At 36.0% G+C, this 16,902-nt stretch overlaps 1 protein-coding gene across 4 annotated transcripts; it reads left to right on the forward strand.

The window, feature by feature from the left end:
* The first annotated feature begins 6,501 nt into the window (after window positions 1-6,501).
* Window positions 6,502-16,862, forward strand: LOC131336249 (transcription factor BIM1). Of its 4 annotated transcripts, none has more exons than XM_058372032.1 (11): window positions 6,502-6,834; window positions 7,061-7,132; window positions 10,449-10,859; window positions 12,864-13,023; window positions 13,136-13,263; window positions 13,420-13,546; window positions 13,872-13,941; window positions 14,051-14,146; window positions 14,624-15,087; window positions 16,163-16,292; window positions 16,400-16,862. In XM_058372032.1, the coding sequence occupies exons 1-11, from the start codon at window positions 6,798-6,800 to the stop codon at window positions 16,475-16,477; spliced, it is 1,773 nt and encodes a 590-aa protein (XP_058228015.1). In that variant the 5' UTR covers window positions 6,502-6,797; the 3' UTR covers window positions 16,478-16,862. The 4 variants fall into 4 exon arrangements, with proteins under 4 accessions (XP_058228015.1, XP_058228016.1, XP_058228017.1 ...); XM_058372033.1 differs by having other exon boundaries at window positions 14,627-15,087; XM_058372034.1 differs by having other exon boundaries at window positions 6,504-6,834; window positions 13,429-13,546.
* The last annotated feature ends 40 nt before the right edge of the window (window positions 16,863-16,902 follow it).

Raw genomic sequence — 16,902 nt, forward strand, 5'->3', positions numbered from 1 at the left:
ATAACCAAACTTAACGGCATCTTAATAACTCGTCAAATTTTGGCCAATAACCAAAATCTTCTCTCTCTCTCTCTCTCTCTCTCTCTCTCTCTCTCTCAACAATGTTTCTAAGGAAAACATTTTTAAATGAAGTTTTTTTTTTTTGCAAAAACAGGTATACTGTTTTTTTTAAAACTGTCTCTCTTTTTTTCAAAAACTGTTTTTTAAAAACTTTTTCGGAAAAGTATTTTTTCAAAATAAAAGTTTTAAAAAAATTATTTTTTATTTCTAATAACCTGTTTTTATTAGTTTGAAAACTATCTTTAAAAAATTGTTTTACATGGTGACAATTTTTAGATTTTTACAGGTTGAAAAGGTGATATGGCAAGTTTTGATTATTCAATGTTGATTATGCCACTGTGGACATTTACATTGCTAACCTTATGGATGATCAAAAGGTGATGTGGCAACTTTTGATTATCCAATTTTGATTAGTCCACTGTGGATGCTCTAAGGGGTCAGTACCCTTAGCCTTTTGGTTCTTAACTTGGACCTTGGGATGATGTAGGGCACCCCGCCGAAGAGCGTGTTATGCAGCCGATCTTGCCATCTATATCAGTACGGACGGCTTGAATTTTAATTCTAGCAATGAACGATTTAAATCTATAGAAACTCAAATTAAATCTGAGTCGTCCGTGCCGAGATGGATGGCTGAATCGAGTGCACTACAAATCCTTCTTTTACTCCCTAAGATAACTCAAGTACCTTTTACATTACCAATCTCCGCTATATACAATTTTTTTTCTTCTGCTAACAATAGTTATTTCCATTAAATTGCATTATTTTAGTTAATGTATGAAAGGAGAATGACCTGCTTTGTGTTTTTCTTGGATTTTTCTAAAATAAGTGTAAAAATATTCTTTTACATTTCTAATTCCTCTTGTTAGGACAAACCAATAAACCACAAAAGATTAATATGGAACGACCCCAAAAGAATTGATAGCATATATGGAGTTTCAAACCTGTAACATAGGAGGGATCAAACTCTTAAATCTCAGGTTTTGACCACCAACCCAACCCCCTAGTTTAAGGTACATGTAATGAGTACTTGATCGATTTGTCACGTAAATCTGTTTAATAATATTTTCACACAAATTCAGAAGGAATGTGTTCAAATTTTCTGGTCTGTTTTCTATTGAATAATTCAAATCCAACTTAATTAGCAGTTAAGAAAATCTTTTTGAAACAAAAAAAATTAAAAATAGGTAATTTTCGAAAAAAAATTATCACAACATCCAAAACCCATCACCAAGCATGCTTTCTTAGCTTGTTCGGCTTTAAAAGGGCCACTCGCTAATGGACTGTAAGATTGGTTTCCCACAAATTAGTCAAATACTAAGTATACTAGTCCGAACACCTGAGATTTAGAGAAAAACAAGGTTTATTAATTAGCTTATCTGAAACTGACGATTGGAGATAATTTTCAAAATTCTAAATATTATCCACAAAACACACAACATGGTCAGGTATTATTCTGAGAAAAAGGTATATATCCCCCCAAAATTAGTAGTCTCAAACCAAGCGTTCAACTTCAGACTTTACAAGTGTAATTATTTCTAGCATATACTACGTCACTCTGAAAGAATTCAATAGTTCTGAATTACTGCATCATTTTAAATTTAAGAACACCTCATTAAAGACGATTTAATGAAGAAAAGTGGACCCATAGTGACCCGGGGGCAGAGCTATGTTGGGCCCGTTGGGTCCGGGTGCGCCGGCCCCGGCTCCCCCAACATCTGAGTATTAAAATTTTTTTTTAGTATATAACTGATTTTGAATATTATTGATAATTATTCGTATATAGCTACTTATAATCTTAACAATTTTGATTTGATTTGAAAAAAATTGGTTATTTTACATGACAAAAATTGGTTATTTTGCATTCTCATTGCTCAATTTCTTTCATATATAACAAATACGCACATGACAATTAAAGTAGTCTAAAGAAAAAAAAATGATTAGTATACTTTTTAATTAGATTAGGCTAGAATCATTTTAATGTACAAATGTAATGTATTAAACAACAAAAACCTTATGATATAATAAATATACGTTCCGGTAAAAAATATATGTCTATTAAGCCGGCCCTTTTAGGGTCAAAATTCTAGTCCTGCCATTGCTAAAGTCAGACAATATATTTTATAATAATCAAATGTCTGAGTCAGTTTACATGCACTTAGACTAATGCTAAGGAAAAATATTAAGATCGCCTAATGATGATTGAAGAAAGGTGGGACTCCAAATGTTATATGGATTGTCTATATGACCGATCATTATACAGTACTATATAGTAATGGAGGTTAAAGCTGACAAAAAAGCTCCGATTTAACTATTTTATTTCTCCGACGTGACGGTGTCAAAGCCGCCACACCTGATCTGTATTGCATACTAGGAGTACAAAGTAAAGCAAGCAATTTTTTAATTTAGGGTTCACATGCATTCCAAAGTGTAGGTCACATGATTCGACATGGGCATAATTTTCTCTCTTATTTTTCTACATATTCTTCCTAACTGCAGCATGTTCCAATAATTAATTTAAATAATAATAACAAACACACCGCGGATATGTCATCCATGGAGTAATTAATTCGGCAACAAGTTTTATCGATTTGTAGATTAAAAAAAAAAAAAAGATTAGGGTTAGCAAGAACTTGCTTAAATTTTGATATGTCGAGCCATTGAATTATTAAAACTAGTACGTGAAGCAAAACTGAGAAAGTGCTATCAACTATTGTGTGCGGTCCATCTATTTGTGGACTTTGCACCGGTTTTAAATCAGCCTCTCGCTAGTGAACAGTTAAATTGGTTCCTCAAGGTTAGTGATGTGCATATAAGTTAGTCCATAAACCTTAGCTATCAATCAAACAAAGTATATGAGAAAGAAAGCAAAAAAAAGTCTGTTTACACAGATTTGTAGGAACAGATAATGCACAGATCATTTTGCAGGGCCCTCCTTGGTCCCGCAAACATGATTCGAACCACTCATTTTTGTAAAAATATTTTTTTATAGGTCCGCGTAAAAAATCAGCTATCACTCGGATTTCGCTAAAGGGCTATTTCAGAATTAATTCGTAGGGCAAAACTGACTGGTTTGCCTTACGAATTCTGAAAAAGTCTTTACCCATATCCAATTCAGCTTAATTTTTACGGGGACTCATAATTTTTTTAAAAAAAAAATTAGCGATTCGGATAATCTTTGCGTGACCCAAGGCAAGCGCAGCAAAATGGTATGTGCATTGTTCCTATTTTGCTGTGCTCATAGCACTTCTGGAAAGAAAGCCATGCTTGCTTGTGACTTTATTTGTGTAAAGTTTAATTAATTAGTCTGATGCATTGTCATGCCAAGCTGTTTGGTTGTAGCTACGCACCGCGGTGTGAATGCTTTGCCGTGATTATTGGAGCTAAACAACGCACTTAATTATTTATTACTCCTATTTCGCATTGGCTTTGTTAATTTATTAATTAAGAGATTCATAATTGACGACTTTAGATTAGTATATATAGAAATAGATCACTATACATGCATGAAATGATACGTTAAATAAATACTTGTTGTCTTCTGTCCTTCCTGTAAAACAAATCCTTTATGCTCCATCTCGTTACTTTTTAGATTAATAATGTCAGTAATTTCGTTAGTTCTGAGAAACTCTACAGATGTTTAGGTCCAATAAAAAGTTAGGAAAAGACTCAAATTTGGACCTCGTCTAATCAATACTAGGGATTCCGAAATTTTTTTTTTTTCAAAAATATTCACGAAAAGAGTAATCAGTGATTCAAATTTTACTTGGATATTTGGGTCTCACACATCAAAGTGAATCTGAATCATTAATTCCACCGTCGAGAACATTTTTGGAGAAACATTTCGGGTCCATAGAATTTCGGTTCTGAATTTTCACCACTGATCTAACCCCTCTTTGTGATTACCTAGTTTTCTGGATGTTGTAAAATGTGAATATGTCCAAACATGAATGCTTATGGCCGGGTGCACGTAGATTGTAGGTAGTAGAGTAGTAGGAGTATATAACTAGTACAGTAAGGGATCGATCGGATGTCGTATTTGTTGGGTGTATGAGGTAATTCGGGGTATAGTGGTTCTAATTGGATAGGTTTTGCACCGTTTGGATGATCGATTCGTCCTGTATTTCTTCGTCCCCCTTCTTCGTTAACACAGGGGGTAGGGGTACTAATTTATTGCCACCCCAAGAGGTTGCAATAACTAATCCGGCCTTATGTACCTGTTATTTGACCTTTCTATCCTCCCTTATCATCACACTCAATTGAAACAAATGGAAAATAGAGAGAGAGAGAGAGAGAGAGAGAGAGAGAGAGAGAGAGTTGGGTGCATCGTTGTGGTGGATCTATAGCTTCACCGTTGCCATCGGCTGGTGGTGGATCTATGGTGGAAGTCGACTGGTCGTTGATCCACCGAAAACGGTGGAAGTCTACAGTGGAAATCGTGAGGTGTGGATCTGGAAAATGACTGGGTGCAAGTGGGTTTGGTGTTTTGGAAGAGAATGAAAAATGGACGGCTGGATGGAAAATGGAAACAAATGAATGGCTGGAATAAATGAAAAAAGTTTTATAAACTAAATAACATTCTAAGTTTTTTTATAATTAGTAAATTAATTAATTTATAAGTAAACGAATTTATTATCGCTTGATTGTCCAAAACTAATTAAATTAATTAGGTTTTGCAATTATATATTTAATGTAATGCATAATTAAGTTTGGAATGCACAAGGGTAAAAGAGTCATTTGATAGTTTTTTACATTATTCACTCTTCTTTATTTCTCCTCTCTAATACCTCATCCAAATCATCTACGTTTTAATCCCCCTCCATAAATGTCACATCGTTGTAGGTCCTTTTTTTTAAACTAATACTTTTTACTATTTTATCCCCTTATAAATAATACACCCAAAACTCATACATCATCCCATCGATCCCTAAGTATTTTGAGAGAGAGGAGGAGAGAATCTGGAGTACTGGAGAGAGCACATGGGGAACTTGGGTTAGGGAGGTCCCGCGTTTCCTGGTAAAGCTAAAAACCTCATTTCACATTTCAAAACACTACGGTGGACAAGGAGAGGCAGCACGTGACTTTTCTTCCTTTACCACCAACATCCTCTGCTCTTTCTCTCTCTCTCTCTCTCTCTCATCCGCGCCAAACAAACTTCGACATTTAACACAGATAATTTAGTGGGATCTGTGCCCTAATCATCAATTACATTTTAATTAAGTAGTAGTATCTCCCTGTTGATTACGTACATTGTACACTGGTGGGGGGGGGTCAACGGGTAACTGTTGTGAAGTCAACCTTTGGTTTAACCATTTGTTTTACAGCATTTTTATTAATGGGGTTTCCTTCTTTCTTAAATTACAGTACCATTATTTTTTCAGGTAATTATAGTTAGATGACTTTAACACAATTAAATGGAATCGGCTCCCTCCTAAAAAAAATTGGACCAATCTAGTTTTGGATTTCGTCAAGTGAGATTTAAATTATTCATTGGTAGGGCTTGTCGACAAGCTTATCACAACAAAAATCATGTTAATTGAATGCTAATCAACAACTGGTCATTATATTTTAATTGACATGAAATAAATGAGTTTTGATCCCACATAGGAGTATCAATCTATTTTTTTCACAACTGAGATGTGTACCAAAACAATTTTGATCAACGTTGGATTAAAACATGATCATTCGACCTTCGCGAATCGCGATAGCTAGCCACAACACCCAACCGCCACTAGCTTGACTGATCCACAATCCATTTAGCAACCATTATCTGATTACCAAGCCACCATTTTAATTAGGTTTAACGGTTTTATCGATCATATGTGATACTCCATATATTCATCTCTATTTGTTTGTCCATTTTGAGAAATCCAACTTACACAACATTACACGTTAAAGGTTTGAACTTTCCCAAAAAGGCGCTTCTATTCAGATTGGACTTGTTTCAATTCTTGAGAAAAGGGTAAAAGAGAAAACTCATAGAAATTTGTTCTTTTATTTTTTAAAATGGATGGATACTTTTGAACATGACAAAGTAAAAAAGAGGACAAACAAATTAAGACAGAATGAGTAAGTTGTTTTATCAAGGTGCCACAATTGGAAAAGGAAAAACAACATGGTTGGAAAGGCAAGAAGAATGTAGCAGTGGTTTGCAAGTGAAGTTTGCATTTAATAGCAAAAGTGGTTTGATTTTAATTATGTAATAACCCTAAATCCAAATTGACAACAATCCAAAGTGTTTGATAGACCACGCCCGGTTAATGTCTTTAGAGAATTTAAGTAGTGGGATATATGAAGGGTTGACATTGTCGTTAAATAAAGAGTCCTTGGATTTGAACTGCAAAAACTACAAGCATGTGGAGTGATACCTGACAAAACTAAAATCTAGGGTTTAGTTTGTAATTGTCGCGAATATATATTTGCACGCCTCAATTTCTATGCGATCGGAATCACCACCAGCCCAAAATCTTAAATCGAACACATACAGACCTCTCTCTCTCTCAATTTTCTGGAGGAAGTGAATGCGCCTCCGATCCTCAGGGTGGAGAACTTGTCTGAGATGCTCTGTCTTTCATTCTACATGCCACGGATCTGAAGAGCGAACGTTCCAATTCCCCTTCGAGTTTTCAAATTGCGAGCAGAATTCGGAAACTCGAAACAGTTGCTTATCTGGAAAATTCGGACGCTGGATCTGATTCGAAATATCGTAAAACAATTGCGTGGGAAATAGCGTGCTGTTGATGGAGCTTCGTCAACCCCGTCCCTTCGGAGCCGAAGGTAAATTACAAACGGTAGAGAATAAGTAAATTCAAGTGTATACACATGTTAATTGGGACCCGCTAGCGGCTGTGGATTGGTCTCCAAAATTAGCGAAGGTGCGCAAAAGCTGATCGGGACACCTGAGTTATGAAAAAAAAAAACACGCATTTTGATAATCGAATTATGCTTTATTTGAGCTGTGTTGGTCCAAATTGATTGTTAGCAGTTATGTTTTCATTTGCAGGAAGGAAATCGACGCATGACTTTCTTTCGCTGTATTCACCAGTCCAACAAGATCCAAGGCCTACTTCTCAAGGTAATTAAAACATATGCTTTCTATTCAATTTTTAATGAAGAACGAAAACTGGAGTCCTCAATTTGTTGCTGTTTGTGTGTGCATGTGTTGTTATTAACGAGTCTTTGGGCTTCTTCTTCTCTTTTTTTTTTTAATAAAGTGCTGTTTCTGTAAATTCGACCTTTTTTTTTTTTTCCTTATGTGTAGGAAAGATACTATTAAACAGGAGTTTAAATACGACTAGGGAGTTTTCGGCTTCGGACTTCTCGACTTTTTTTTTGGTTGCTTGAGCTAGAGATCTACAATTATCCAAAAAACAGTTAATTGGTGACACTTAACGTCACAATTTTTTCCCCAAAAAATAGTTAGTTGATTGGTTCATTTATTAACGTCCCCTATTACGTTAATAAATGTGACGTACTGAAGTTAAAATTTTCAATGTGTGAAGAAGTGGTTGAAATATTTCATAACTTCGGTGGATTTGTGGAAAATCAATGAAATTCTTTTATCGTCCATCTTTCTTTTATTTTTATTAACTAATCACTGCATCAAAAATCTAGATCGGTGGAAAGTCTTGTTGAATTCATGGCCCCCCGCCAGCAGACTTTGGAATTAGTCTTAGTCGAGTAATACTTAAACTAGTCCGGGCACTTGGTTACCGGAATAAAATTTCATGGTAGAGAAGTGGAAAAAGGACAGCAGAACTAAGAATAGCACAAATGCAAAAAGGAAAGAAAACTTTTGGTTCACGTGGGGTGGGAAATATCTATATCCAACCATCCAAGCGACGTTATTTAATACTACAGTTTATGGTGTTGTTTTGTCTGTCGATACGAGTGTGGTGGGTATTTCAACATAAGCTATACCCGTGACCCCAATTCAATTATATGGAACTGGGCTATGTGTTTTAGGGTGGGCCATAACTGCGATGTAGGCAGGCCCGCATTTGCCTAATCTAAAAAGGGTGAGAGGTTGGGGCTTTTTATCACCGTCCGTCAGATTGGAGTATTTGGTAGTTAGAGGGTGGGTCCCAGAACGGAGTTACTATTATGAGATACGAATAAACACAATAAACATCCTCGCCGTCATCGCCACTCGTCGGGCCTACGGGGGAGGTGCATGGTATGCAGATCTCCCAAAAGCAAAAAATAAATAAAATTAAAAATAAAATTAAAATGTTTTCTATGGCAGTTAAAGGTATCTGGTCAGTTTAGGCGGAAATTGAATACTTCCTTCTTTGATGTGGTCAAAAGCAGCCATCCCTCCGAAATTAAGAAATTTACAAAAAAAAATTACTCCTACTTTTTTACTGCGTGTCCCTAAAAAATTACTGTATGTTAACTAAATAGTAGAGGCACGTGATCCGTGATATATGGTTTTAAGTGCAAAATGTCTCTCCTGATCTGTGTTGGTGGGGGCAGGTCCTCCGTCTTTGTTGCTTTCTGCCTCATTAAGTTTCAAGCGTGGATTCCCTACAGACCAGACACCAGGTCTACCGCCTACTGGTGTTACGTCACATTGCCCATCACAATTTTTGTTTTTCTTTATTTTCCTTTGGTATCCATTACTACAATTCTAATCCCTTCCTCTGGTTAAGGGCATTTATAGGTCTTTTCCGGCCACTTCGATGATCAGCCCGATCGTATTCTAGTACTCTTTGAGAACATTGTTTGTGAAGAGTACGTTAAGAAAAAAACTGTATCAAGATTCACGTTGATCGGATATTGTTGAATATATGATTGTGACTCATTTTTTGTTGTGAAAAATGGAATATCATTTCAGTAACTAGTTTTTTCGGAGATAAATGTGCTTTATAATCATGTAGATAGATATCCGATCAACTTGATTTTTTATGACACCTCATGTGCTAAACGAACTCTAAAATATTAAAATATCGACCGTTGAAGTGGGCTCATCACGGGCTCACAAATGCTCTTAAAAAAATGGTCGAGTCCCTATTGACTGGAGAGAATCCTCTCTCCTATTCCTTTATCCTTTTAAATCAAAATAGTTTTTTTTGTTTGTTTGTTTGTTTCAATGTTTGAAAGGAAATCAAGGAGTTAACATAAAGAAAAGATAGTCACAACAAGAGACTAGGGGATCGTGTTGTAACCAGTTCCCATTCCCATCCCGAGCCGAAGAAAATAATTTGGATCATTCATTTTGCTCACCTCGTTGGGTAAATGTTTGTAAAAAATTAAGTTGATTGGTTATCGGTACCAACATGAATATGTCAGTCTTGAAGTTTATTCTCAAATTCATACCAGCTGTCAAATTCTCTTAAAACAAATGTGTTTCGTTTCTGTTGGTAGTTGGTACCGATGTCTTATTCATCTAAATTTTTGCACACATTACCTATTTGATGATCCAAATAAAATGAACAATTGGGATTGCATTTTTGACCCAAGATGAGGCCCATATGTAAACTGCAGCCTGCTATATTGGTTCTATCCCGGTGTTAGATGCAGTATAGGAGGAATAGTCTGGATAAAAGCATCGTGTACCCTCACCACTAGAAAAACTTGATTTATGAGAAAAAAATTATCCAGAATCCATGAGAATAATTTATGAAAAGTACTGCATTTTGCTGCTATTATGAGCCATAAAATTATAGTAATCATTTTGGTTGCAAATGAAGGTCCAAAAAGTCCCATATATCTCTTTTAAATGAATTAAACTTTACAAATTAGAACATCCATAAAAAGGTAACAAGGTTGGAAGCTCAAATGGTAGACTTTGATTGTTCCCAAAAGAAAACAAAAATCACTTATTTTTGAGAAAAGTACCTGAATTTAATTATCATTATTCAAAGGCTGTTTAAATTCTATGTTGTGTATCTTGAATGTCATTTTCTGGGGTCATTTAGGTCGCTAACTTCTGTTCAAAATACTTCTTCTTGGTGCTAGCTTGACTTTTCTAAGTTCTTCTAATCCTAGGTTTTACTTTTATATCTCATATCAAAAGATGTTTACGGTAGATGAAATTTCTTACTTCTGTTGTTACTAGTTTTTTCATTTTTCATTTCGTGTAGACATTTTGGTTTGATCTTGTTATCAATTAATCGGAAAACTAGTTTAAAGTGACAATTTCTGGAAAAACTGCTCTGACTTTTTTTTCAATTGCTTTGGTCACAAAACTCACGGTACTTTGATATGGTTTTGGTCTACAATACACCTGTTGATGCCTAGTTTATCATTGCTGGTTCTTGAAGTAAAGAACAGTGGTCATTGAAAGAGAAACTATTAGTTAGTCCTAAAACCGAAACAGTATATTGTTCAGTTCAATTCTGTTTTTCCTTCTGTAATTTTTGTTTTCCTCCATCCTCACCTCAAAGCAGGCGCTTACCTCAAAACCCATGACTTCCTACAACCACTAGAGGGGTTAGGGAAGAACATTACCAAGGAAGAAAATAGCACAGTAGAAATTATCACGACGTTAGATAAGCCACCACCGCTAGCTCCTCCACCTACTTCTACTTCCGGCGAGCATCTCCTCCCCGGGGGCATCGGGACGTACAGCATAAGCCACATTTCTAATTACTTTAACCAAACAGTTCTGAAGCCGGAGGGGGCCGCTGCAGTTTTTACCGTGGCTCAGTCAAGTAGTACAGACCGTAATGAGGAGAATTCGAACTCTAGTTCTTTTAACACAGGAAGTGGTTTTACACTGTGGGAAGAATCCGCGGTGAAGAAGGGAAAGACAGGGAAGGAGAATGTTGCCTCTGGAGATAGCAAACAGGTGTCAAAAGGTAAAGCTCAGTCATCCTGTTTGCTCCCCCACTATGATCTTCATTTTATTACTTGTCCATTTATGCATTTTGTTGGTATTGTTTTCTTTTCATGCATTTTGGTTTTGTGGTTTTGGAACCAAAAAAAGGAGTAAATTCACAGATAGTAATTGCTTTCATCTTTGTGGGAATAATTTTTTTTTTCTGAAATCTAACTATTAACAATACTAACTTTCGCTGAGCAAAAAAATAAACATAAATAAATAAAAGGTGGTTTTCTTGTTATCAAAGCAACTTTGTATTCCCTACCATCCTTAGAAGGTTATTCACAATAAATTAAAAAGTTTAGAAGCTGCTTTCAGAAACAGTTTGTGAAAATATGAATATTATGTTTTCTTGAAAAATATAAACAGAAAACATGTACGAATGATGCAAGGCAGGAGTATTCTTATGATTTATTGAGACTAGAAATAATCTTGTTTTCCTTCCTCTTTTACCTTCAATTTGTTATCTTAAGCATGTACTTTGTTTTGTATATTTTTAATTTTGTGTCTTTGCCAATCAAAAAATAAATTTGTTTTCTTTTGTGATAAATAAATTGGATTATTAAATCCTGAAAAGTAGGTTATTTTCAAAGACATTTTCTTGAGGGTTCGCCTGAATATATAATTTTTTTGTATTCTTGGTAATATAATAGAAGGCGTTAAAAACGCACGTAACGTTTCTTATTCTTTCTTATAGCACAATCTTTACCTGAATTGTTTGAACAATGATTTCACAAGGATATTATAGCTGGCAATAAATCAAAAGTTTTAAACTGCAAGATCTTCCTGCTAATTTAAGAGTAGTGCTTTCATGTATGATAGAAACAAAATTCTAGAAGGCTACGGGTGGTTTTGGCTAAAAAAAGTAAAATTGACTTTTTGGTATAAAAAAAAAATCGCATTTGTTAGTTTTGCATGAAACTTTATCTTTTTGACTTATTTTGTCTTTTTTAAAAAAATAATGAGTTTCGATCAAATTTTTTTACTTTTTCAATTTCTCTCATTGAGACGAATTAATAATCCTGATGCAGGACCAAATTAATGATAATCGGAAAAACAAAGGGTTATCTTAATTAGTTCAATGTGTCTTTTAGTTTCTAGTCAATGTCTTTTAATTTCTGGTCTAAAAATATGTGTTTTGACTATCTAGTAAGTTGTGTTTTTGTTGTTTTAATAGTGGTCTAGGTATGTGAAGATCTAGTTGAGAATTCTGTAGGTTTTATTAGGAGTCTTGAAGAGTCATATTTTTAATACCTATAAATAGGTAATCTAATGAAATGAGAAGGGGAGTTTGAGTTTATGAAAATATTGTGCAAGTATTTCTTGCTTGAGAGTGAGTGATTTCACCGACAATCAAGTATGTGACTTGGTCGTGTGAGTGTCTTCTGTGATTAGCAACGTCGAGTGACTTCCGTTGCCTCCGGTGGGTGGCATCCCGGGACTATCCCAACCTTGCAGGTTTCGGCTTGCATCAAATCCACAAAATTTTGACCAAAAACTAACAAATGCGAAAAAATTTCTGAATAAAGACAAGCCAAAAGGTCAATTTTACCTTTTTAGCCAAAACCACTTGAGTTGAACATCTAGGATTTTATAAAAGAACAATACACCAACATTTCAAATGCAGAAACAAAAAGGACTTCCTCATGGCAAAAAACTATTTATTCTTTAGAATTTCCCAAGCAATTACAATTTTCTTTTAAGGGCACACTTACTTGACAAGAAAATGAAGAGAGTTGTTGGCAAGAAGAAAGGTCAAGAAAGATGATGAAAATAGGACCATACTCGTTTGTTGTGATGGATAAAGCAAGGGAACTACTTTACATCGGTGATGACGATATTGATTGAGCAAGATCACCAGCTGAACAGACCAACTTTGGGATTGGTAGCCCCATTTTACAAAGTATTTCATTCAACCCAAGGCCCAAAATAACCTCTAACATCCAACTGAATGCTTTTCCACCTGACCCGTGTATGGCAGAGGCAAGGGTAAATATTAGACGAGGCGCACTAGGAGGCGGCGGAGGAGGAGGAGGACAATGGGCGACGTCGGGGCAGCGGCCGTCACAATCTTCTTCCAACCACATTGCCACCAACCATCGCAATGCCACCACCACTTTCAGCTCACTCTCTTCCTCTCAGTTAGTTGCCTTCTCTCTCCTCTTAACCCTTTTTGATATCAAGCCTTCAATTGAAACGATTGTAAACTGATCGACTATCGACTATTGTTTGGGTTTTCTTTGCATTTTATAGGCCACCTTCATCTCAGAAGAATCAAACTTTCATGGATATACTAAAATCTGCTAAGGTTTCCCAAGATGATGACGACGACGACGAGGAAGAGTTTGTGCTCAAGAAAGAGCCATCCCTGTACCCCAAAAGTATATATCTCTCTACTATTTCTTTTTGCTAGTGCTTCTCTACTTCTCTGTTATAGTACCGCGTGCTATTGCTTCTCTACTTCTCTGTTTCAGTACCGCATGCTACTGCTTCTCTACATCTCTGTTTTAGTACCGCAGGAACTAAATATTGACTAGTTTTTCCAGATGATTTGTCTGTAAAACTGGCAGGTGAGGGTGGGAAGAGCAACAATCAGAAGCCTAACACCCCAAGATCAAAACACTCGGCAACTGAGCAGCGTAGGAGAAGCAAAATCAATGACAGGCATGTTGAAGCCTTTTCCCAATGCCAAAGTTTTCTTAAGCTATTTGAGTATTATCTCTGTATGATATCATCAGGATCTTAAGTCATCTTTTACAGTTTCCCTTCCCATTTTGGTTCGTAGTTGAGTTTAATTATAGTCCCTTCTGCCTACGATATGCTCATACAAAAATGCTATCACTCTTTTTGCCTATAGATGAAATTGTCCAAGAGTTAAGACATAAAGGGGCATTTGGTATTAGTTGTACTAGTTTAAATGTCTTTTGTATGTTATTGCAATAGGTTGGCTAGTTTAAATGCCTCAAGATTGTCTAATATCATCCTGCAGGTTTCAGATGTTGAGAGACCTCATCCCTCATAGTGACCAAAAGAGAGATAAAGCATCGTTTTTGCTAGAGGTACATGGATGCCTTATCTTCAGATATTATTTGTCCTGTTCTTCTACTCTACTGACAAAAACCTAAAAAATCAAATATTTATTGAGGGAAAATCCGAATCCGTATGCAGGTTATCGAGTACATTCAATTTTTGCAAGAGAAAGTGGACAAGTATGAGGGGTCATACCAGGGATGGAATCAAGAACCACCAAAGTTGATGCCATGGGTAAATCCTGAACTTGGTTTTGCAGTTCGCCCCGTATTTCCTTTGGCCTCAGTACTTGTTGACGCCATAATCTTGTATTTTGTCGCTCAAAATCAATAAAAAAAAACCTAACTTCACCCAATGTGCTTCAAATTACTGCTGAAATAGTTCCTTGTAAGTGGCCATGCTCTCAACTGAGGTGAATTATGACTAGTCTGTCATATGATTTCATGAGTGCGGCCTTAAGAGTGGTAAATAGTTTCTTCGTGTAGCCTAGCCTCTTAAGATAAAAGCTTAGTTAAATTCAATAGTGCACATGTTTGTTTATGGGATTAGATGTACTCGAGAAAAATGAGGCTTCAATTTATGTGTTCCACATATATGATAATAATGCCCAGAGGAGCACAAATTTCTTTGAATGTTAACTGCATGTTGTGTTGTAATAAGAAAAATGCTTGGTCTTATACCTAATTAATGGCTCTTTGCTGTTTGTTGAAGCAGAAAAACAATCAGAGTTCTGTAGACGGTTTTGTTGATCAATCTCAAGCTACAAATAGTGGTTCTGGTCCAAAGTTAATGTTTGCTGCAAAGTTTGATGAGGATAACATCGTCGTCTCACCTACTAATCCCCAGAATGGACACAATGGCATAGAATCTGACTTGAGCACTGTTACGACCTTGAAAGAAATTGATCTCCGCACTGTATTAACAAATAAAGCAGTACCTCTTTCTCTGCCCCTGCAGCCAAATATGCTCACTCCTACAGGAAGTAGCAGTCTAATGGTTCCAATTCCAGCTGGAGTGACATCCGGTATGGATAATGTAATGTCTCAACCTCAGTCTCCATTCTTGCAGAGCAGATCACATGCAACTGATAATACTGTTGCAAGTAATAAGCTAAAGGAACAGGAGTTGACTATTGAAAGTGGTAAAATTTGCATCTCAAGTGTATACTCTCAAGGGTGAGTGTTCATGTTGACCTAAATTCATTCAATTTTTGCATGTTGTCAGGCTAACAATGGTTGTCTTTACACAACTTAAACTGTGGGTATGTGGACTTGTGAGTTGATTTCTTTGTTAATTGTTGAACGTGAGCATTCATATAGTTAGTGTACGGTTATCTAAGAATTGCATATTGAATTCATCTCTGTGTCGTAGTTCACACTGCTTATATTTTGAAATTCATTACCAGTTGACAAAAGCTGATTAATTCTTTGGCTCGAGGATGCTTGCTTCTATGTAACTTGGATTTAGTGTCTCTGGCAACTTAACCAGCAATAGAAATTCAACCTGCTGTTTTTTTACCCGCAAAACTTTTGTATTATTCATGTTGGCAAATGCTACGGTGGGCAATTGCTGAACTTGTATTGTTTAATAAAGTGTAGAAGTAGAGTTTCTCCACAATGTCAATCACTTAGGCTGTGTTTCTATCATGGGTTTGTGGAGTGATTTATGAAGAGAAAGGAAGATATTGGCATATAATGAGGTGAAGAAGCTAAATTTATCTTACTTATTTCCCAGTAAACCTCTATCCCTTCATAAAGCTATCAGAAATCCCTGGAGACAAACCCTGGGGATGTAATTTCCCTCATGGTCCAAGTTCTACTTAGAAAATATTTGAAGCTATTGTCAGAAGGCGCACTTTTAAAGAACTTGTTGGAGATTTAGGACTCCAGCGCATCATTAGTCGATGACTCATTTATTTGTTTGTTTGATCAGCAAAGAAAGTAATGTTTCATTGATAACAATAAAACATTACAAGAGAGAGGAGAGAAGGAAGATGACTTATTTAATATTGTTCTCTGTACATAATCTTCAAACTTTCTCCATTTGGTGTATGCTCTAAGGTGCCAGTGGTTTAAGCAATTAATTCTATCTTCTTTGGATATGCAGAAAAATGACCCGTCCGGTATAAGCAGTTCGTTTTTAATTTTGTTACTGAAAGTTGTTGTAGTGTGATTATAGCTTTACTTTCTTTCTTTTTGTCCGAAAACCTTCTTATTAATTGTGCTCTGATAATTTAAAGATTTTGAACAGGTTGCTAAATACTCTAACACAAGCACTTCAGAGTTCTGGAATAGATTTGTCACGGGCCAGCATCTCAGTGCAAATTGATCTTGGAAAGAGAGCAAATGGTAGACTGCCAGCCTCAACATCCACAGCTAAGGTACTTTGACTTCCTTTCTTCCCCGGGTGTTCCGAAGTATAAATTTAAGCGTCGTGATATCATCACTGTGTAGAATTATGTCATTTATGCAAAATTTCTTGTTTCAGGATGTGGTGGCACGTTCAAGGGCTGCAAGCAGTGAGGAGGAGTCAGATCAAGCCCTAAAGAGGCTCAAGAAAAGCTAGTACGATTCTTCAATAGCATTCTTATAATTTTTTTCCCCTCCAATTAGATTTATTCATTTTTTGCCTTGTGGATTTCCTTTGTTCATGTTTGGGGGATTTTAGTCTTTGTGTACAAGCCTACCCAGATGAGGAACCACCTTTGTACATGTAGGTTTTCTTCCTGATTGTTAGGTTACGTTGCGCAGATTTTCCAAGCAACCAAACATGTATTATATGTTCCTATTTGAGTGTCATTACCAGTGTAGAGGCTTCCATTGTTAAACTGAGAAGCTGTTTTTTCCATTCAAGGCTTCCATTAATGTGAAGTTATGAACAGTTGCTCTATCCAAACATTCTGCTGCTTTGTTTTGGTGGAGTACGTAAGAATAAAATTTCCTTTTATCTAGTGAATGGATGTGCTTACTGATTTTTCTAACAGATTATTT

This window comes from Rhododendron vialii, chromosome 8a (genome assembly GCF_030253575.1).
Source record: "Rhododendron vialii isolate Sample 1 chromosome 8a, ASM3025357v1".
NCBI classification, from domain to species: domain Eukaryota; kingdom Viridiplantae; phylum Streptophyta; class Magnoliopsida; order Ericales; family Ericaceae; genus Rhododendron; species Rhododendron vialii.

Excerpts from the sequence above, each read along its gene's own strand:
- LOC131336249 (XM_058372032.1), top strand. The coding sequence starts at position 6,798 with ATGGAGCTTCGTCAACCCCGTCCCTTCGGAGCCGAAG. Across the intron at positions 13,024-13,135 it reads AGCTCACTCTCTTCCTCTCA|GCCACCTTCATCTCAGAAGA; the intron begins GTTAGTTGCCTT and ends TGCATTTTATAG. Across the intron at positions 13,264-13,419 it reads GCCATCCCTGTACCCCAAAA|TTTTTCCAGATGATTTGTCT; the intron begins GTATATATCTCT and ends AATATTGACTAG.